Below are 22,501 nucleotides of genomic sequence, written 5' to 3' on the forward strand. Positions count from 1 at the left end.
ATATACGCAGCATTAGAATACTGAACATACCGTAATTACTTGTGTAAAAGGACTATTACAAATACCGAATTTAATAGCAACGACCGCAGAATTAAGCTCTGGGACTGATTATTGATTAATGCCAAAAATGCCTGGCCCCCAGAGGGCAATGTCCTTTTGGAACCCCCACCAGGGCTTCCCCGTGGACCCAAAGGGGCCTTGGTAGCCCCCATACCCCTGGCCTAGGTTGTAGCAAGTTTGGTGCTCTTCAGACTTTCAGATTTGTTTTATCGTCACCCACTCTCATATCTGTGATGCCTTCTTGCAGCCATGCACGGCATAGCAAGCTTAGCTAGAACAAAAAGCGCATTATTATTTTAGGTATTATTCATTGACTGTGCTGCTGTTCACTTTTCATTAAATCTTGTGTTTCTGTATTGAGAGCTAAAGTAAACAGAAATGAGCTACATATACTTATGTTTTCAGGAGCTACAGAGACTTTTTATTTATTAATAATTTACTTGCACTTTATATTGAGGAAAGCCTATCAGGGAGCACTATCCCGATACCAGGACACCAGGTTAACATGAAAACAATGTAATAAAGGAGTTATCCGAAGTATATACATACTGTATTGTTTTCTGCTTGACAGGTTTTAAGTGACTTTAGCTTACATTGCTGATGTACTCAAATAGAAAGGTAGAGGGTTGGCAGGTCTGCATTTCTACTCCCTTCAATTGTGCTAATTCCTCTATAATTGCACTCCATTGCTGTTTTTTCATACTTCTTGATGCAGGTCATTAAGTTCCTATTTCTTAATTCGTAACCCTTGTTTTGCAGCACTGTTTACTGAAATAGTCGCTTATCAAAATCTTCAGAAACATGATCTACATCGTGCAGTCTGCTCTCCCCTCGTACATGCACACATACCTGAACACACGCATATATAATGGACCACGGTTTCTGTTTAGGTTCCCGTGTGGGCGCTGGTTAGGGAAGGGAGTGGATGACGGGAGTCTGGAGAGGATCCTGATTGGTGAGCTGGTCATTCCGTGCTCGGAGGACGACGTGGGCAGGAATTGCCGGACGCCCCCCCTGCAGCGCTCCCCCACCCAGCCCCGCCGTCTCAGTATCCCCTCCCTCACTAGCAGGAGCAGCAGTAAGTGCATGACCTCACCCATCCCTCCTCCCACTCTCTCACACACCATGATGCTAGGGTCTCCAACTCTGGTCTTGGGAAGCCCCTGTCCTGCAGGTTTTATAGTCCACCCTTAATTCCTCCCTTTTATAAAGACCTCTAATACCCTTAGTGACCCTTGTTGAAGTGACCTGCTTCATTCAGTAATAACTCACATTTTCGAAGGTGACTTAAGGTTTAGGGCAGGGATGGCGAACCTTTTTTGGCTGGAGTGCCAAAGGGTGCCAATGATAAATCACGGATATAAAAGTTTATACACAGGCTAAACAGCATTTTTTTTACAAAACAAACCGCAATACAGAAAAATCTTAAAAGTATGGACAGAGGGAACCATCCCACTCACCCGCCACCTGCATCCACTGCCAACCTCCCCCACCTTGAACCCACCCCCTTATCCCTCTGTAGTCTGGAGAGCAAGTGCAGCTCCAGTCTGCTAATGGGAGTCTGCTGCAGAGTATGAAGCTGAATGAAGCGAGGCACATATTCTTCCCAAAAAATACTATAAATATGCAGGTTCCATTTTTGCTCACAGATTATTGGCAATTTACAAATATGAAAAAGCAATAATAGCACTTCACTAGCTCGGTCATTTTTGGAATATGTCCCTTTTTATTTTGGACAATGAGAATCTATAATCCTCATTCAAATTAAATCAATCAATCTTATTATATATAGTGGAACACCATGCTAAAGCATGTCACAACATTAAAGAATAGAGAATAAGTGCATCATACAATGAATACATCATTTAAATGTTATAGTATTGCTACAGTGTAGTAAAATGCATGAATCACATTTAATCACGCATTAAGTTTGAGTATTATAATGCTAAAGTACATTTAAAAACCCAATTAAAATCACAGTCTACCCCCAAAACAAAGTCCCACAGATTCCCCCATTGCCCTGCCATTACAAGTAGAAGTTTGTTCATTTGGCTGCATTAGTAACCCTTCCGTATTGTATTTTGTTTTGTTCGCACTTACACTCAATCATTACCAATGCACGTTTTTTTCAGCGTATATTTACTTAATATCTACTGCTTTTACATTTTGTAAAATAACTAAAACTGGTAGATTAATATACATTGTGTGGAAAAAATAAGTGGTATCAATCTACCGTGAGAATGAGTGTGCACAAATGTACTCTACAAATCAAAGGCATAATTTATTTTTGAGAATTTACAGCTTTATTTTTCCAACTTTATGAAGTTTTTAAATTGAAAATTAAGCTAAATATGAATGTGTGGCCATTTCTCCATTTGATACAGGAGATAACTAAACAAAATGCTTTCCCCCGCTTGTTCAACAAACGCGTCCATTGCTGACCAAAATTAATCACAACAGGACAGACTTACAGTTTGTCATCTTCCTCCCGGTCGCAGAGTGCCGCACTGCAGCATAAACTGGCATAATAACATTAACATCTCGTTCGTGAAGTGCAGCTTTTTGCAGTTCTGCGCAGTCCGACCTAAAACATGAATAATAAGACAATAACGTGAGCGCTGCTCAATTACTTGGGGGCGGTGCCATCACTGCCAAATATACTGACTGGTTTTCTAAAGTGCCAATCAGTTTAGACAATTAGCGACAGGTTGGAAAAAAAACAACTAAAAAAAATGCACATGGCTCGCTTTGCGTGCCAACCAATACGGTTCTGCGTGCCATGGTTCGCCATCCCTGGTTTAGGGTGAATCCTAATTATCTGGATTGATGTTCTCCAAGTCTATGGTTGGAGACCATGGCATTGATAGTTTGGTTTGGTATAAGTCCTGGAGACCCAAATTAGGCCCAGCAAGGTACATTGGGATTGGATCAGGGGTAAGATGTAGAATCTGTACCCAGAATAGTCTGCAAACTCACAATCAGAAAAGACTGCAAAAAGTATTCAAATACTGAGGAGAAGTACCACAAAATAATATACAGTATAATTATTCTCCTAAACATAGTGATATGTGTTTAGACCTACAAATGACAGTGCAACAAAGGTTTACTACTTAACATACTGCTGACAAAGGATTCTTTGTCAAGGACGTACTACAGTTTTGTTCAGTCAAATCAGATTCCGGTTCATTCACCCACAAGCACAGCGGAAAACAATCTTCCATGGAGAAACGATGCTGCGTGTGTGTTAAATGGAAGTTTAGCACTGCAAAGTCATGAAAAAAAATGTAAATGTATAGTCTGTTTCATGCGCTCATGCTGTCGAGCCTACACGCCAGGGCCTCGTCCTGATTGAGCAGCAGTTCTGTGGTCGTCAGCTCATCAAGCTATAATTAAAGATAATTGCTGGAGCTGTGCAGCATGGAGCCTGTCAGAGTGACTTTGGGATCTCACCTGCAGGGGCCCTACATCTGCCTGTCAGACAGACGGGCTGGTAAAACACAAAGATCCCCGTCCCAAAACACGCTGCGCTTCACAGTTGGCTGCGATTCCAGAGTTTTTTTAAACCCCTTCTTGTGCTTTCTATGTTCTAAGAAATTATTAAGTTGTTAATAGATTGACAGGCAAATTGGACACATCGAAGAAAATAGAAAAAACATGAATGTAAGCATTATTTCCATTGCTTGATGTGTCAATAACCTCCAACCTCATTTTCTTTCTAAACTTGTATTATAAATATTACCCAGTCCATTGGAAAGGCTGCTGGACTTTCTTATTTTTCAAATTGTTTTAACACTTACAAACGTTATGTTCTGTAAATATTTTGTTTTGTTTATTAGAGCCAACTGCTGCTCAAATCCAAGAGGCCATTGGGGAGGCAGTAAACAACATTGTGAAACACTTCCACAAGCCTGAGAAAGAGGTGGGTTTGGTTTACAGGGGGAATCCTGCCTATAGCATTCAGTATTTCATATGTTACAGCACATAGTACTCAGTACTGCTGGTCTGTGTAGTCGTGATGAGACCTGAACTGCCATGATTGTCAGAACAGCGGCTGTAGTAATAGTTGCTGTACTGTGCAATGGTATCTCTACTGCATCAGAGAATTGGTTAAACTAAGGAGACCTCCGAATACAAGGACCTTTGCTCTTGGTACATTAAATAAGTATAAGAAACACACGATAAGCTGAATGTCAGATGTGCCCTGACTGCCAATGCAAGTAAGAACTGGCAATTTCAGAGATTAAAGAGAAATGTTTAACAAAAAAAAAAAGCCACGATTGTTAGTCAAGGTCAGACTCGGGGGATTCTGGGAAGATGTCAGACTACACTTGTCAGTGTATGACATAATAGCACGAATTAATAAGCCAATCCTAATGATTACATAATTATTTGTTTCTGGCCTTTTCACGCTAAGAGTGTGCCTTATAACCACCTGTCCCCGTCATCATCTGATGGTAAACAAGCACCTGCTTTTATCTGTTTCTGGAATAGATATGAAATCCATGAAGGCTTTTGTTTCTCCGCTTCGATCCTATTGGCTGGGAACGCAGTTTATACAATTAAGCTGTTGAAAAGTCTGCACCTAGAACAAAGGACTCTGCCGACCATTTAGTGTTCATTAATAAATTATGCATGTCTGTTTTACAAAACTCATGCATGCCGTAATGACAATTATTTTGAAGGCACTTGGGTCTTTTATGGATGATACAAAAGAATGTAATGTAAAACTGATAGAATTTAGCAAAGCTGACAAGATTCATTAGTCATTCTCCAGCCTGCTGTCAGGATAAGTTCAAGGTCAGGGGAGAAGGCAGCATCAGTAAAAAATAAAAGAAAAATGAAGGCACAGAAAATATATCCGTCAAAAAATAGGTAGTTGTCCAATGACTGATATTGATCTACCTACGGGGCATTTTGTCATTTTTTATTTAGATCGTTAAACCCATATTATGTTCAAGCTGTAATTGATATTTTACGGTTTTATCTGCAAGCCATCAAGCTGTACACACAGTTGTAAGTGATTTACAGGGGAAGATAGAGTAACTTGACATAAACGGTTACAAGAACACCAGCAGCTGCATTCACTCATTTCTAGAATGAAATGGAGATGATAATCCTCCAAATAAGAAGTTTCAAAATGGAGGTCTCTGCTTTAAAAACAACACGTACTGCAAAACCTCAAAACGAAGTTGGAGTCAACACAAAGTCCTTCACTGGGTGTATCCCGCCAGCAGCTTCATCATTTGAAGCATTCCCTCCCTCTCTGCCAACATCTTGTACTTACTACATGTTTACAAACCCCCTACACACTCTTACACACTCACTGATTTGAAGCCACCAAAACAAAACATTCCCCTAAACTAAATTCTGCTCCAAAACTCCAAAGTAACACCAAATCGGGAGCCGTCTCTTGGCTCATTCACTGACACCTGTGTTCCCTGTCTCAGAGGGGCAGTCTCACCATCCTGCTCTGTGGGGAGAACGGCCTGGTCTCAGCCCTGGAACAGTTCTTCCACCATGGCTTCAAATCCTCCCGCATCTTCCAGAAAAATGTCTTCATGTGGGACTTTGTGGGTAAGAGACCATCGGCACTGGGATGTTGCGTATTTGCGTACCTTCTCTCATATTAAATACATTGTTTGCATTGTACATTCATACTGCTATGTTACATCATATTTAGCTGTTGTTTTTTTGTACATTTGGACGATAATGAGAAATATCAATTTGCTTCATTCTGCTTTGAAGTTCTGAATACAAAGCAGAAGCAGACATCTGTGGCAGTGAACTGATTGTATGTGTGATTTTCTGTGGGCTGGTTTGTCTGCTTTTCCTGTGATTTCCTGGTTTGTCTGCATTATCCTTTCTGAGTTGGTTCTCGATTATGGATTGTGTACCCTGTTGTGAGGCAGCAGGCTTCTGAATAGCACTCCGGGTTTTGTTCCATAGATAACTAGCTCCATCTAGAGGATAAATACCTGTAATGTGTTTTTATTCAGGCAAATTAATTATAATTAGTCAAAACCACAACATCACACAGTTTCAATTACCATAGTGGGTGGATTATATTAAAACTTTTTTTTTTTGTGAATTCCTATCAAACTATGAGGGACATATTTTTCAAGCTATAGATGACTGATCTATAAAGTTTTCTGGGGTCCTGCTTGTCACTGCTGGTACCAAGGATTCCAGCTGGCACTAAGGATATAAAAAGACACCATTCTTAGAAAGCACTGATTTAAATGTTAAACATTGTTATAACCACTGTCAAAATAATCTCTTATGTAACGGTTCCAATTAGAATATTTTGCCTTGAAATTAGAACATAAAAGGATTAAAGGAGAAAAGATTATGAAATCCATGCCCCTTTAAAGATAGCCTTTGTTTTCTGGTCTTCATTTCATGTCGGTCTCCCTTGCTTCTGACAGAGAAAGCTGTGGCCTACTTTGAAACCACTGATCAGATTGGGGACATTCAGGAACCAGAGTCCTTCAACCTTACATGCAAGACTTTCTGTCAGTATGTGAATGCCATCAATGGCACACCCAGAAGCATCGGAAAAGATGGCAAATTCCAGCTCCTGGTTTGTCTTGGTGCAAGGTAAGAGTGCCAGTTACCATTTTAATGAGGCTTATACTTAATGTATTTTACAACTTTCTTATTTTATCCTATTTGTCTTAGTGGATTTACAGAAGGGATTTTGAAGGACAAAAACATTCACTTCAATGTATACGTGTAAAAAACATATAGAAGATTTGTACCCATCAAGATATAGTCTTTCGTTGCACACTGAGACAGTTCATTTCTTGTATACAAGCTGTCCTTGAGATGTCTGGGGGAGTCACGCTGTACTGTGAAAGTATCATTTGTGCTCTTGTTATATCTCGGGTAGTTTCACACAGAGTGTAACAAAACTAAGTATGATAGTTTTAGTAAAAGACTCAATAGATTATCTCCTTGGGAACCAGCTGTTTGTATCAGTCCGGCTGCTACCAGATGCGTGTTATCATGGTGACGTGGAAAACATACAATTTCAAAATGGGCAGGTGCTCATAGAAAAAAAATGAAAACGCATGAATCATGGCAACTGATGATGGTTTTTGTCCGTTTTATTGCAGGGACCACTTGCTTCCTCAATGGATTCCTCTGCTAGTGGAGTGTCCTCTGATCACAAGGATGTATGAGGAATACGCCCTGCTTCGGGACCGGATGACTGTGAACTCCCTCATCAGAGTGCTACAGACAATCCAGGATTTCAACATCACTCTGGAGTCCTCGCTGGTCAAAGGGATAGACCTGTAGCAGGAGATCTGGGAAAATCCTTCAGGGACCTCTTTTCTGGCCCACTCGACTGCTGGTAGTGCCGCACTGGAAAGTAAAGGGATTTGTTGAACCAGGGGTCTGCAAGCCCGGGTTCACTCTGGAGAACAGTGTATCACAGCCTTCTTCTTGAAGCTGTGGACAAAGAACTACTGCAGTATTATCTAGCTTGTTATTTAAGACATTTTTCAGATTTAGTAACAAAAACACATAGAATATTTTCATGTGCTAGGTGTGTGTAAATATCTTTTCCATAACACCCAGTAATGAAAAGTCGTTACACTGCAACATTGTTTACTAGGGAGAGACGGGGGGAGAGAGGGGGAAAATAAATACAGAATTGTGCGTCTCTTTTGACCTGACCGTCTAGTTCCATCCATGCTGTAGGATCTTGAGCTCTTGCTATATAAGGCCTGCTTTTGATTACACGAGACAAAAATAGTTGTGGTGAGCTGCTGGCCAGATAGAAACAAAGTGTTTTACTCCAAAGCTTTCCTTGCTATTTCCAGGGATTATATAATGCTCTCCCTGCTGCCACATAATAGTTGCTACACTAGATTTGTGGCCCACATCATGAGGCTGTGGCTGACCTAGACAATGCAGTGTTGCACGTCTCCATCATCGGGATGAATTCAAGTCATCAGTGCTGTGTTGGAATGCTACACTGGCTGTGAAGGCAAGATCCCCATCCGCTGTCACTTCTGGAGTCTTATGTTTCGGAGCTAAAAGGTCACCATGGAAAAACACCGGTTTTGGCCCAGCAGGAGAAACAGAAGAGAGGCCTATAGAAGCAGGGTCTCCCCGATTGATGAAAAGTTGCTTGTATTAAAGCTCTCGAACTGTGACATCAGCAACCAGACTCCCTTCCCCTCCCCAAAGTGGTACGCTTGCACTGGTATCATTTTTATATTAGAAATGGAAGTGTCTGTGTTTCACTGCAGTAGACCACAACTAAACTGTCATTCGGTTCATGATTTATTTAACATTCATCTTCAGTGCTCATGGACTCTTTCCTTTTGTGTGTGTGTGGAGGGGGGGGGGGGCGGGTGAGTGCGTGTGTGTACGCATGTCTTTTAATTCTCGTTGATCTCAAAGGTGACTTTACAATGCGTTGTGTTCTGCCAAGGAAAGTCAAATACTCCAATCATTTGAAAATAGTTTACATGGCTTTTAAATTGGAACAGGACTGATGCGAGAGAATGCATTCCACTTCAATATGCATTAAAAGCAATAACAACCCTCCATATTAGCTGTACAATTTTCTTTTCGCCATTCTAGTTTAAATTGAGAATTTGTTCCATCCCCAGCACAAACGACAAAAGGTCGTATGATGGAGCCCTTATAATGTTAAACCTTTACTGGTTTCCCTGTTCTTGCTGAATGAAATGCCCTTGAAATGACCTCCCTGCTGAACTGTACGCTACAGTAAAATCAAGCTACAATAGATCTAGAAATCTGCTGCACTTTCCTCATTGTTCAAAGACTGTGACCACACAACAGATTGTGTCTGTCCTGTCTTTTGTATTACTTATAGTATTAAACTTAGGCACATAGATGATATTGTTCTGGTTTCAATTTGGGGAAACCTTGGAGCTTGGAAACCTTTCTAAATGTGCCATGTCCATTTTGTTTTCTTCGTTTTTCTTTTAAAGAGGCTCTATGATCAATTTTCCTGTATTGCTATCATGTTGGTCTCGGGGTTAACAGTATTTGGAATATATATGTATTCCTTTTTATTTTATTAATTTATATTGGTACCATCTACATTGTAAGTAGCATGAAATTACTTTTAGTAGAGGTCTGTTTAAATCATTCTTTATTCAATTGATATAATCCTGCCCCTACATCTTCCACATACATTTTCACTTCTGTGTTGGTTTTCTGTTATTTAAGTGCAATCAATTCAGAATTGTATATGGTGATACTTCCCAATGTGATGCTACAGATGTTTAAGTTTTATGTGCATTTTTCTTAGTCGAAATCTTGACAACTTTGTTTACAGTAAAAGCTTGAAGTGATTGTCTTTTGTCATTTACTGTGTTTTTGGTACAGGGGTGTGCGATGTGCCCATCAGCTCCTTCTGACAAAATAACAATAAATTTTTTAAAAATACAATTGCTTTTGCTTTTCTGTTCTCCTGACCTTAACCTTTTCTGTAAAAACTGAAACTGTCAGTATTATAGTGATGTCAAAAATGTAAGCATGTAATTGAACTGAAACCGTCTTACCAAAACATTGGGAATTCTGTTTCTCTAAACCTTGCTACTCATTCTCCAAGAGGATGTAAACAACTGTGCAAAATGTAAAAGCATTTAAAAGACCAGTCCAGCACTGTGCAATACATACAGAAAGATGTAAGTGTTATCCCTTTTCTAGGCCATTTGTGAAACTAATCTGGTTTCATTTCTTCAAACTCTGGATATTAAAACTGCATTAAGTCTAATCCAGTTCCAATCAATTCAGTATTATCCCTGCCTTGATTACTGTATGGAGGTACTCTAGCAACGAGAGAGTTTCCAGATTTAAACATTTAAAATACAATGTCAGGAAATGTATTTGATTTAACATGTGCATATGGTGCAACTAACAGTACTGGGAAATATAATGTTTTTGTTTTGTTCCTTTTTTCTTTTCTTTTTTTCCTTTTTTACCAGGATGTTAATGTGAATCTACTGTGTAAACAGCGGTGACCTCTTTTATTTTTAATTCGGATGTCTGTGCAGTAAACTGTCTGTACATATCAGTTATAATATTTGAAACATTTAATTAAAGGTATGTTGGTCATTAAGTCTTTTCCATGGTTTGTGATTCTGTTAATGGGAATTGTAATATATATTTTGCCTGTCTGAAAAAAACAAAACAAAACAAAAAACAATTTAGGTGACAAATATGTAATAAAGTGAGTGGGATGAATGAGGTCAGAATTTTAAATGAAGGTGGTATTGGGTCATTAACTGATTAGTTCTGTTGACTTCCTGTAGTTAAAATAGATTGAAAACCGACAGAATGGTTATTGGAGGTGGAAATGTAATCGATTTGAAAGCATTGTGAAGGAAATAAATACAAGATTTGATGTTTTGATGCGAGACGTTATTACCATTAACTTGCAGATATCCCGGCCTTACCCAGGGCGACTTAGATCTTCATCTTAAAACGCTTCATTAATACAACCAGGGAAAATGCGAATAATATTACTTAGTAACCACAGTGTCTGGACGTGTAATCGTGTGGTTGAGTTAATACCATACAGCAACGTTAGGAGTTACATTAGTTTGCCGGGCAACTTCCTGCAGCTGTACAGGTGATTTGTAGGAAAAATAATAATAATGAATTATAAATGCCTTGAAACCTGCACGTTATACGTCTTGATCTCGACTGTGACCCGACATTTAATTCATAAATCCCTAAGAACATGTCCTCGATACAGTTAATATGCATCTTATTTACAAGCCCCTGAATCATGATCTAAATAATATTCCGAGACGCATGAGTGGGGTATATAGCCAAAGATTTCTTCTTTTGTCTTTCATCGTGTATTATTCCCTTCATCAACGGCAGTACGCATAAGGTCTGTCTCTCCGGCAGGGGAACAATACGCGCTGAAATAAAAGCGGACGCTTCCTCTGCCACCGCGGAGCCATCTGCCGTTCTGGCGTGACGTCATCGCCCCGCCCCTTTGCCTGCATTCACCGAGCGCGGATGAATGTACCATGGCAACCGCTACCAACCCCCGTTTCCCGCGCATTATTCCCTTCCTTATAAGGTAAACAGAATGCAGACGCAGTGCAACGTCAGGCGCGTATGTAAATAGATTTGATTGAAGAAAATGGTGGCGTGGGAACAGCGCCTGCGCACAGGATACGATTTACTATTTCCCAGACGGCGCAAGTGAGACATCAACAAGCGAGCGGTGTTTCTATTATTGTGTCGGGGAGTTCAATGAATTACAGCCGGAGATTTCGCACATTTCTTTCGTTTTGTCGACGGTTTCTACACTCTTTACAGGTAAGAAAGCGTGCGTGGTTAGTGAAAGCTTTGCCGTTTGCCGTTTTATGTGGGCCATTTGTCCGCGCGGTGGATGCAGATGTGAGTACATTATTTAAATACTTTTCCTTGCATGCGCAGTTAATCCCCAGGGTCGATGTGATTTTATTTTTAACTGTATGCGCTTTCCTCCGCGAAGGAAGACCTAAGAAACTTTTAATTTTATTTTAAGTTTTGTTTTTGATTTTCATTTCGAAGAATGCACATCATAAGTAAGCCGACGGTGATGTTTTCATGTGCAGGTTATAATAACGGAGCACGCCTGATGGTAACTGCTGAGAACTTGCTATGGGATATCGATGGACTGCAATCCTACAGTCTTTGCATGTCTGGAAACGTCTGCTAATACCTACGAAACGGATCCTTCCGTGTTTCTCTCACTTTCTTCTCTGGCATCCTAAGATGTAGCCTACAGCTAAAAAAAAAAAAAAAAAAAAGTAGATCGCTTTTTACGAATGCGTGGTGTGTGTCTTTGATCTTTTGCAGCTCATTCTTTTTGCAATGTGTGATTTTTCCATTTGAATAGATGTTCATTTTCAGGAAAGGTGTGTTTGGATTGTGCGGCGGATCTGTCGTCCAACGTGTAATTAAGTACCCCATCTTGTCCGCATGCAGGTGTCTAGTAATAAACTAAAAACAAAGTGATGCAGCTGTATTGATTCACGTCTCTTGAGATGCCCGCTTGATTGTGCTTCCTAATGTGGAGTTAGATCTCGTTAATAAAATTCACAAAAGAAAAAGTAAGATAAAAAAAAAATCAGGACGTAACCTTTCAACGCTACTTTGACGATGGCGTCTTGAAACTTCTGTGATGCTGCGCTGCACACAGCGCACTGATTGTGACAATTGTATTGAAGCGAAACTGGCTTTAGTTTAACGTTTTAGTTTATTTAGCAAGTGCGAGTCCTGGGAGCTCGGCACACTTCTCCGCACATGTGAGCGGATTCACAGGGAACATCTCAAAAATAAAACCGCACATGGACGTGGAATAGCTTGAAAACAAAGGGCATCACAGGTTATGGTGTCTGATGGTTGTACCGACATCCAACAATGTTGTTTTGCTTATGTTTGTTTTGGGTTTCTGTATATCCTGCCTTTTCAAAGCGCAGAATTGTGAGAAATACCATTTATATCAAATAAAATGGGTGCACATGATAGTTAGCGAGCCTGTGAAAAGTAGTGGGCGGGCGACAGATGTATCGGTTTACGAGCTGCTCGCCAGTCAGTTCATCCTTTGGCGCATTTCTCTCTCATTATCCAAACGCGGAATTTATCGCGCACGTCGTACTTCCATTTTCATCTGTCTGACCAGACCAATGTGTGTGTGTATTTTGTACGGAATGGGAAGTTTTCTCTCCGTTGCAAATTTCCGCAATTGCATCGCTGTACAGGTCAGACGAGCCCTCCTCCTCCTCCTCCTCCTCCTCCTCCTCTTTGAAGTAACAGCCGTGTGTTGCCATGTTTGAATGACGTCACGCCTCGAATTCCGCACGCGCCGCTGTTCCTGTCAATGGCCACGCCGGCCGGAGAGACGCAGCAAACCCGGTAGCTGTCATTGCAACAGCTATATAATCAACGCACAAACCACTGCCACCACTTTAAAATAAAATGAATCTTTACATCGCCTTTAAAATAGTGCAATGATACGCACAGTAGATCCCCTTTGTGATGTAATTCTCTATATATAATCGACAAAGCATTGATTTGGTTAAACCAGGTGCCGATCAGCAGTCGCATTTGAAACCTGAGCTGAGTACATGTATGTATACTGTATGTAACGATACACTTCGAGCTGAAATCTGCTGCGCATTGCTGACCTACTTCTCGTGTGGCTCCGAAAGGCCAGTGCAGCGGGTCCACAGGTCTCCTGCGCAGCCCCGTCGGCTACTGCAATGTCGCTTTCGTTTTGATTTCCTTGCTTGTTTTGAACTTGCGTAATACATAATGACAAACCCGTAGCTTTTCCAAGAATTGACAACACATTAAATGTACCTGCTAATTAGTTAACGCTATGCTGTCTTGAATGGCTGATTTAATGTACTCATTTGTAAAGACATGCTTGTGCTGACTTAAGAATTACACTCTCAGCTTGGTTTTCCTTTCGTTCGTTTTAAGATACAATTGTAGGCATTTTATTTCTGCGTTTAGATGATTGTAAATGTATCGACTCGCTTTCTTTCCACAAATGATCAACATTAATCAGGTTTTAGCATTGTTTTACCTCGGTGTCCTGTCAGCAGAATAAGGCGCATTCCCATCATTCTTTTTGCATTATTATCTTAATCGTTTGCTTCCTAAATATTGTCAATAAAGTTTTAAATCTGACCTAAAACAGTACAAATACTGTTCATTGATTTGTCACTTTAACACCTATCTATTTCTTCTAGTATAAAATGCTTTGTGCCATTAGAAATGCTCTGCCATTTTTAAAAAATGTCTTGTACAGGTTCCACCATTCATGGTATGGGTGTAGTTTTATATACTGCATTATTGTTTAACTTGTTGTACTAAACCTAAACTGTAATCTGCTGCATAACATTTTAAATATAGTTATCCTTAACCATTGAACTGAAGGTTTTTTTTATTATTTGTTTGCTCTTGAAGGAAGATGTTTGGTTTCCATAAGCCAAAGATGTATCGGAGCCTCGATGGCTGTTGTATCTGCAGGGCCAAGTCTTCTAGTTCTCGGTTTACTGACAGCAAGCGCTATGAAAAGGACTTTCAAAGCTGTTTTGGGTAAGACAAGTGGACAACAAACGGCACAAGCATTTAAAATGTGGAGAATGAAAGTTACATAATTTGTGAAAACACTGGGAATAACATTCCCTTGTGTCCCTTGTGCTGTTAAAATGAATAAGCTGTACAGTTTATTTTACTTGTAAGGCCATGGGATGTGCCATTTTATATTAACACTATTTTTTCTCACATCAAATTCTGCAAACCACTAATAAAAAAAGCTAATTCTTGCATGAGTAAATTGTGATTTATTACTACTTTTCTGCAATCACCTGTTACACCCAAGTCTCAAGCTTGCTCTTTTTCCTTTCCTGCCTTCATCCTCTTTCTTCTGCAGGCTGTGTGAAACACGTTCTGGAGAAATTTGCAATGCCTGCGTCCTCCTCGTGAAAAGATGGAAGAAGCTACCAGTGGGCTCAAAAAAGAACTGGAATCATGTATGTCATATGGATAATTTAAATGTCTCTGTCCCATCCCTCCATCAGGAATGAATTTCAAATGCATGCATATGTGTAGCCATCAGTTTTGAAGGCAGCTTCAATTCCCCCAACCTATGTTAAGATTTATTTATTGATATTCAAATGCAATCATCTTGAAGTATTATGTTGTTATGGTGTGATTGTATTATGGTCACAAGGAGTTTTTTGGTCAGCAACCTGGGCTTTATTTATTTTCTTTTAGCAACCAAAAGTAATTTGATCTTTGGTTTAACATTTGTCTGGAAAAATGGCACCCCTGCATGACAGCATCCCCTTTTACCATATAGTGGTATTGGGTTTAGAGTTTTCCAAGTCCACTAGCTCCTAACATTTCTTAATTATTGCCATGGGAATTAGGAGCCCTCCTCTTGGTATGTGTGAGCTAATTTGAGAGGCTAAAGAAGATAGTGTTAAATATACTTTTGGTGCATTTGAGGTAGGGTTGGCTTAAACAGACATTCAGGACAGATGTGGGAGTGTCAGAGATTTCCCACGGTGCCCTGGGGAAAGAACCTATTTGTGAAGGGCCATCAAACCTCTAAAACGAACAATCTGGAAATTGCAGGTTGTAGACGCAAGAGGGGGACCCAGTATGAAAACGGCAGTGAGGCCAAAGAAAATGAAGCCCCTCTCCAGAAGAGTCAGGCCAAGCCAGATCAGCAGACTGCAGAAGGACCTGAAAAGACACAGTAAGGATTTATGATGGGTGTCGAGATTTGCTGTCTCTTAATAATGATCCTGGCTTAAATTAACACTTTTATAAGTGGCTTTTCCTTTCTTCTGATCTCATGGTGTGAGAATGAAGACTAATCTAACATAGACACCAAAAACTGCACTATATATCTCCTAAAACAAATGTTTTGGACAAACTATTAGCTTGATCTGTTCAGATATGTAACTGAAGGGAGGGTGGAGTACTTATTTTTCATAGAGAGGTTGATTTTGTTCGTTTTACCAAGCATGATGTTTGAAACATTCCTAATCAGATGGAAATGATTGTCATTCCCTCCGTGTAAAATTATTTTTCTCAAATGGAGGTGTGTGCTTGTGCTGCAGAACCTTTGCTTTTGAAATACTTTCTCATTATGTGTAACTGCCTTCTAAAGTATGAATCCTTCTGTGTATCTAGATTCTGATGCTCACAGTACCACTTCCAGTGCCTCCCCAGCCCAGTCTCCCAGCTACAGTAACCAGTCAGATGAGGGCTCAGACACAGAACTGGGCACAGGCTCGGGCAGAACGCCTGTCTTCTCCTTCCTTGACCTTACCTACTGGAAAAGGTAAAGAATGACCACATGTATCTGACCTCTGAATAGAGTCCTCTGTCCTTACTCCTGTTGTTTAGTGATCACCAGTCGAAAACTAAAATCTATTGTCTTAAGAATAGAAAATGTTTACCTCAACCTTCAGGTAGTCTTTTAGATTTGATTAGTATACTGCATGTTTAGTGTTGGATAATTACAGCTTCAACCTAATGATGCAGGCATTTCAAACTTAATTTCTTCCTCCGTTGACACTTTTGTTATGTTTATATGGAAGCTGTAGGTATTCAGGATAAGGTAAGTAGATGGCTTATGAACTGGTTGATGTATAGGAAACAGAGGGTGTTGATTAGAGGAGTTGCTTCTAACTGGAGTGGAGTTCCACAGGGATCAGTACTAGGGCCTTTGCTTTTTCTAATCTATATTAATGATCTGGACTATGGGATAGTTAGCAAATTTGTCAAATGAAGGTATTACATGCAGGTAACAAAAATGTCTACTATAATTATGGGGGGAATAGAACTAGGTGAAGTAACGCATGAGAAAGACCTAGGAGTCTATGTGGACTCCTCACTTTCTCCATTCAAACAATGTGGGGAAGCAATAAAATAGGCAAACAGAATGCTAGGGTATATGGTCAACAGTGTAGAATTGAGAACAAGGGCAGTGATGTTAAGACTGTACAATGCACTAGTTAGACCTCATCTGGATACTGTGGACAGTTCTGGGCTCCACACTTCAAGAATGATATCACTGCTCAAGAGGCAGTTCAGAGGAGAGCAACCAGTCTTATTCCAGGTCTGAAGGGAATGTCCTACTCGGAGAGACTGAGGGACCTGAACCTTTTCAGACTGGAACAGAGGGGATTACATGGGGACTTGATTCAAGTCTTCAAATTCATGAAAGGCATTGACCACATCAAACCAGAGGAGCTTTTCCAGATCAGCAGGGAGACAGAGACCCGGGGACACAAATGGAAATTGGGCTTAGAGGCATTCGAGACAGAAAACAGGAGACACTTCTTCACAGAGAGAAGTCGCAATCTGGAACAAACTCCCCAATGATGTGGTAGAAGCTGAAAATTTGGAAACATTTAAAAATAGACTGGATAGGATCCTTGGATCACTTAGTTATTAATGGATACCAAATGAGCACGATGGGTCAAATGGCCTCCACTTGTTTGTAAACTTTGTTCTTCTTTCCAGGCAAAAAGTGTGCTGCGGCATTATTTACAAAGGACGCTTCGGAGAAGTCCTGATTGACCCCCACCTCTTCAAGCCCTGCTGCAGCAATAAGAAGGCGCCTGGGGACACCCTGGAGAGTCTGGAGCCCCTGGAGCCGCAGGGAGCGCAGTCCCCACCTCTCGCCAAAGAGGACGACGAGGGGTGGTGACTGTAATGCCACGGGGCCTGGTGGCATTCTGTGGAGGCCTTGGGCAGCTGGCATTGTTCTGGCACGAGTAGAAGTTGCCTTAATCGCAAGGGCAGCTGAACCTTTCTTTCTCTGTTTTGTTCTCTGCTGATCAGATTGCTCCTCTCCTTTCACCTTCGAACTGAGCAACAGGGACTCTTCTTTTTTCTACAGATGGGTTATTTGACTACACCAAGACACCACTCGTGTATACAATTGCAGAGTTTGAGGAGCTCTCACACTTACTCTGGGACTGGCACTTTTTTCAAATGGCAGCAAAAACGTAATCTCACAACCTCTACTTCCAGGATAGAGCCATATCATGTAGACCTGCTTTACAGAATCCACTGCTCTCTTTATTTAATACTTGCGTTAAATGGACATATTTAAATGGCTGTATAGTTTGCGGGATCATTGTAAAAAAATCAATGTATGATGATGCGCCAGCCTTAAATTTGTAAAGTCTTCTTTTATAGGCATACTTTATTTATTTTTTTATACAGGAAAGACCATTGATTTTTCTCTTAAAAGATAATAAAATAAACTGTGAGATTCTAAGGTTGAAGCCTTTTATAAAAGGTTAAATTATTTTTCATGTTAATACTGTATTCTGCATGAGCTAAAAAAAAAAAAAAAATCATGAACTGCATGATCTGCATAGTTTTTTGGCCTTTTTTAAAATCTTGCTTCTACAATTTGGGCATTAAGTGCTATGCAGCTTTTAAAGCATTTTTTTAGAGATGTAAGCTGTTTCCAGCATAAAAGTTTGTCATGTTTTGATGGTATCTTTTTTCTGTGCAGCATTTTACTTATTTAAAAACAGATGCTTTTTATTTCATTTCTAATTACCACAGTCCTTTTCCTTCTTGGTTTAAAGAGACAGAATGGCACATCCATATTTTTTATGCTCTGAAGAACTGGAACATTTATTTTCTATATATTATTGTAGCTTGATTTTTGTCCGTTGTTAGTGCAGTGAGATTCTTTCACATCACTTTCTGTAGCCTCCGTTCACCCCCCTCTGATTTCAGTTTAGTTCAAGAACGTATCCCAACAGATCTTATGAAAAGTTCCTTACATTTTCATATTCCTTTCCTTTTCATATTCCATATTATATTATAATAGGACTACACTGTATATTCTGTAGTCTGTAGGTTGTTCTAATTAAGTCTATTTGATGTTGATCTAAGGAACCAACAAGTTTTCACAACCTTTAAACTACCAGAATATTTCTCTGACTTAATCCTGTTGTATTTTTTGAGGTTCAAGTATTGAAGATATTTCAAAAGCAGGAAGAATTTATTGGTTGGTTATGCTTTTTAATGACTATCCTTTACTTTGTCAGTGCTTCACAAAGTTAAACTTAATTTTCTCCTTTGGTGGCTTTTTACAAATCAACTTCCCCTTTTTTCTTCCACTTGGATGTTGCAGTAATCTTTTGCTTTAGTCTCCATTACCAAAATAATGGTTTTGAAGGCACTAACTATACTAACTGCAATGTATTACTTTGGTGCTTTAAAATCTTTTTTGGACATGTCATTATAGGTAAGTTGTGGGGATGACACTTGTAAATAGTGTTTTTATTAACACTAGAGATGTGTATTATCCGTCAAATGAAACTCCCAGTACATTTGTGTGGGATTAAAGTAGAAAACTAAGCAAGAGGTTTGCAATTATTAGGATGGTTTTACTAAACTAAACCATTTTGAAAACGTCCCATTATCCACAAATATATTAAATGCAGATTTATTCAATTTTACCCAATTATAAATTGCTTAATGTCTGAATGTTTTTTTCATATTGGGCATGCTCAGAATAGGGAAGAATGTATCCATTTTAATGCCTGAATAATTTCTCCACATAATTTGTGTCCATGTTTGTTACATCAGAGATTATTTTAGAGTTCCATTCACCCCATTGCAAGTCATGTGCAATGTATTGCCTTTGATGTAAACATCCATTCCTATAAACTTAGACTGTGTCACAGCCAACGTTTACCAACCATTAAGGTTGTGAATCATGTGCGTCACCCACCTGGAGAAAGTGCCGGACTCGTATTCCAGCTTTCCTTTTTGAATGGTGATGCCAAGGACCAGTATCTCCCCACCCATCCAAGGAAATGTGTATCTTCAATGTTTAAAAAGATTGTTTTGGTTATTTGTGATGTTGATACTGTGGATTCGTCCAAAATAAGGTTCCAATGATGCCAAATTGCCATTTTCTCTTATTTGTATTAATCTGTTGATGTTTGAAGGTTTGTTTTGCTTAGTTTGATTATGGGACAAGCCCTTGGGAGAATTGGTTTGAACATGCTGGAACCCATTTTGTTTTCATGTTTCCAATGAGTTTCAGGTGTGCTTTACTCCAAGGAAAACTTGGAGCAGGGTTTGTAAGAGAAGTCCTAATGCTTATGAAGGCTGGATTCCTGCTCATTGAGATGTGATTATAAATTGGATTATATTTTATATGTATGTGTACAAGAAGTGTGCATGGACACTAAAATGGTACAGTTTTGTGGAATTGGGGGGGGGTGGGGTAATTATGTACATTTTAGAAGTGGGGAAAATATTGTAACATTGGACCTCTGTTTGGTTATTTATTTGTATTTATTTTGTAATCACTTCTGGTTTTCTGCTGAGTGTGCTTTTACGTGAAAACCTCCACGTCATGTGGGAGTAGGGTTACCTAAACCTAACACTACTAAAAGCTTCATGCATTCTTGAGCACTATGTGTACAGTAAGGAGAAGAGCCCATAGATAACATTCAGTTGGGCTGCTGATTATTTCTATGGGGGGGGAAAGATGTGGGAACAAGATAGGACTTGTCACTTATTTAATTATCCCTTAGTGACTTTTTGTAGAAGAAAGGGAGAACGCTTATGTGATTAGTTGACAAAAGCCATAAATGCTTTGCTTGTACTTCTCAAAGTTTTGAGTGCTCTTCTCCCAAACCTTAGACAGTTTGGGGATTACTATTTATCTAACATTTGTACATTTAGGATAGGTGTTCAAAGTATGGACGCGAGACCTAAAGCCATGTGCTGCTGCATTCAGGCATAGTAACTGTGGAGGCACTTAACAAATTGCAGCTAAGTGCCTTGTACAAGATTTGCTGCTTGAGAGATTCTCCTATGAACAGATGTTAAACTTTTATCTTCAATGTTTTTTATGATGTCAGGTCCTTCACAAGATTAGTGGCAGAAGCTCATGTTTCTTTCAGGTCAGAAGATTGCAAATCTATGGGGACGTTTAACCAATTGGGTTTTCTCTGAATGATGCTCCACTCCCACCATGATGTCTTTACAGTAATTAGATTCTTAGCTGTAATACTATAAGCATGTATGTAGCTATGCACTTTGTATTACTATAGTAGAGATTTTAAAAGCAGGTTTTTGTATTTTTATACATATTGTACTTTTTTACTAGTTCCATTAATAAAAGTAGTCTGTGAAGTTCTTTGTGTGTGTGATTGATAAACCCCTGTGTTTCACTGTTATTACAAGGTACACATTTAGAAAAGTGCTCAAGAGAGAAGTGGGACCAGAGCCTCTTAGGTGTTGTGTGATCACTGCAGGCCAGCGGTTGAGAGAAACCATGCTGCCTCCTCTTCCCTATTATACAATATTCTGCTTCTTTCCATCAAATTCAAAAGCAATAAATGCTTTACTGTATACACCGATCAGCCATAACATTATGACCACTGACCGGTGAAGTGAATAACACTGATAATCTCGTTATCATGGCACCTGTCAGTGGGTGGGATATATTAGGCAGCAAGTGAACATTTTGTCCTCAAAGTTGATGTGTTAGAAGCAGGAAAAATGGGCGTAAGGATCTGAGCGACTTTGACAAGGGCCAAATTGTGATGGCTAGACGACTGGGTCAGAGCATCTCCAAAACTGCAGCTCTTGTGGGGTGTTCCCGGTCTGCAGTGGTCAGTACCTATCAAAAGTGGTCCAAGGAAGGAAAAGCGGTGAACCGGCGACAGGGTCATGGGCGGCCAAGGCTCATTGATGCATGTGAGGAGCGAAGGCTGGCCCGTGTGGTCAGATCCAACAGACTGTAGCTCAAATTGCTGAAGAAGTTCATGCTGGTTCTGATAGAAAGGTGTCCGAACACACAGTGAATCGCAGTTTGTTGCGTATGGGGCTGCGTAGCCGCAGACCAGTCAGGGTGCCCATGCTGACCCCTGTCCACTGCCGAAAGTGCCTACAATGGGCACGTGAGCATCAGAACTGGACCACGGAGCAATGGAGGAAGGTGGCCTGGTCTGATGAATCACAAGTTCAAGGTGTTGACTTGGCCTCCAAATTCCCCAGATCTCAGTCCAATCGAGCATCTGTGGGATGTGCTGGACAAACAAGTCCGATCCATGGAGGCCCCACCTCGCAACTTACAGGACTTGAAGGATCTGCTGCTAACGTCTTGATACCAGATACCACAGCACACCTTCAGAGGTCTAGTGGAGTCCATGCCTCGACGGGTCAGGGCTGTTTTAGGCAGGTGGTCATAATGTTATGGCTGATCGGTGTATATTGTGAATATGGATGGGGATGAGTTTGCAGATATTTCAAACCTGATATATTGGCTCCTGGTTAAGGAGATGTTTCTCGTCTTTTCTGTTTCTCTCAAATAATTAATTGAATTAATATTTTTTGTAACTGACATAAAGCGTCAAGGTCTCCCAAAGAATGTAAGTGTTCAACCTGCAGTACTGTCGGTTTCTCTGATCATCCACAGATTACAGAGAATCAAACATGTCTGCCTTCTTGTGGAGATAAGTAGGTATTGCATTGTGAACGAAAGCAAGAGATGGGTCAGTGACAACCTGCTGACCAGGAATAATGAACTGTGCAAGAAGAATAAGAGTTATTAGTTCTAAATCAAGGTTTATTTATCCTTCATTTATTTAACTAAAATGACTCGTATTAAACATTTCCATTATACACTTACAGGGAATGATACAAAAAAAAGTTACTTACAGAAATACTTAGCTATTTAAAAATAAATAAATACAGTAAACACAAAATTACATAGCAAAGCACACATGCACAGCAACAAGGGAAGAGGTGAAGGACTGCAACACAATGGTCTTGGATATGTTTTCTATATATAAACACATCTACAGATATCCAAACTCTACCTGCTCCACATATTTATATTTTCACATTTACGTATGCATATATATATATA

At 39.9% G+C, this 22,501-nt stretch overlaps 2 protein-coding genes and 1 long non-coding RNA gene across 15 annotated transcripts in view; 2 read left to right on the forward strand and 1 right to left on the reverse strand.

The window, feature by feature from the left end:
- dennd5b (DENN/MADD domain containing 5B) overlaps positions 1 to 10,165 on the forward strand; it is a 99,639-nt gene extending 89,474 nt beyond the window's left edge. For all 13 annotated transcript variants that reach the window (XM_066705273.1, XM_066705277.1, XM_066705284.1 and 10 more), the window contains 5 exons: positions 951 to 1,138; positions 3,897 to 3,979; positions 5,508 to 5,634; positions 6,486 to 6,657; positions 7,176 to 10,165. In XM_066705273.1, the coding sequence (XP_066561370.1) occupies positions 951 to 1,138; positions 3,897 to 3,979; positions 5,508 to 5,634; positions 6,486 to 6,657; positions 7,176 to 7,359 (754 nt within the window). In that variant the 3' untranslated portion in view covers positions 7,360 to 10,165. The remainder of the gene's footprint in view (positions 1 to 950; positions 1,139 to 3,896; positions 3,980 to 5,507; positions 5,635 to 6,485; positions 6,658 to 7,175) is intronic.
- LOC136750312 (uncharacterized) lies at positions 7,146 to 13,350 on the reverse strand. The gene is made up of 2 exons (XR_010816853.1): positions 13,243 to 13,350; positions 7,146 to 7,425 (listed from the first exon to the last, which is right to left on the reverse strand). It is a non-coding gene; the product is annotated as an uncharacterized LOC136750312 (long non-coding RNA).
- Positions 11,204 to 20,760, forward strand: sinhcaf (SIN3-HDAC complex associated factor). The gene is made up of 6 exons (XM_066705286.1): positions 11,204 to 11,382; positions 14,026 to 14,157; positions 14,495 to 14,594; positions 15,202 to 15,325; positions 15,766 to 15,916; positions 17,104 to 20,760. The coding sequence occupies exons 2-6, from the start codon at positions 14,030 to 14,032 to the stop codon at positions 17,288 to 17,290; spliced, it is 690 nt and encodes a 229-aa protein (XP_066561383.1). The 5' UTR covers positions 11,204 to 11,382; positions 14,026 to 14,029; the 3' UTR covers positions 17,291 to 20,760.
- Positions 20,761 to 22,501: the final 1,741 nt, after the last annotated feature.

The sequence above is a fragment of the Amia ocellicauda genome, chromosome 5 (genome assembly GCF_036373705.1).
Source record: "Amia ocellicauda isolate fAmiCal2 chromosome 5, fAmiCal2.hap1, whole genome shotgun sequence".
In the NCBI taxonomy this organism is placed as follows: domain Eukaryota; kingdom Metazoa; phylum Chordata; class Actinopteri; order Amiiformes; family Amiidae; genus Amia; species Amia ocellicauda.

Excerpts from the sequence above, each read along its gene's own strand:
- sinhcaf (XM_066705286.1), top strand. The coding sequence starts at position 14,030 with ATGTTTGGTTTCCATAAGCCAAAGATGTATCGGAGCCTCGATGGCTGT. Across the intron at positions 14,158-14,494 it reads GACTTTCAAAGCTGTTTTGG|GCTGTGTGAAACACGTTCTG; the intron begins GTAAGACAAGTG and ends TTTCTTCTGCAG. Across the intron at positions 14,595-15,201 it reads CAAAAAAGAACTGGAATCAT|GTTGTAGACGCAAGAGGGGG; the intron begins GTATGTCATATG and ends TGGAAATTGCAG.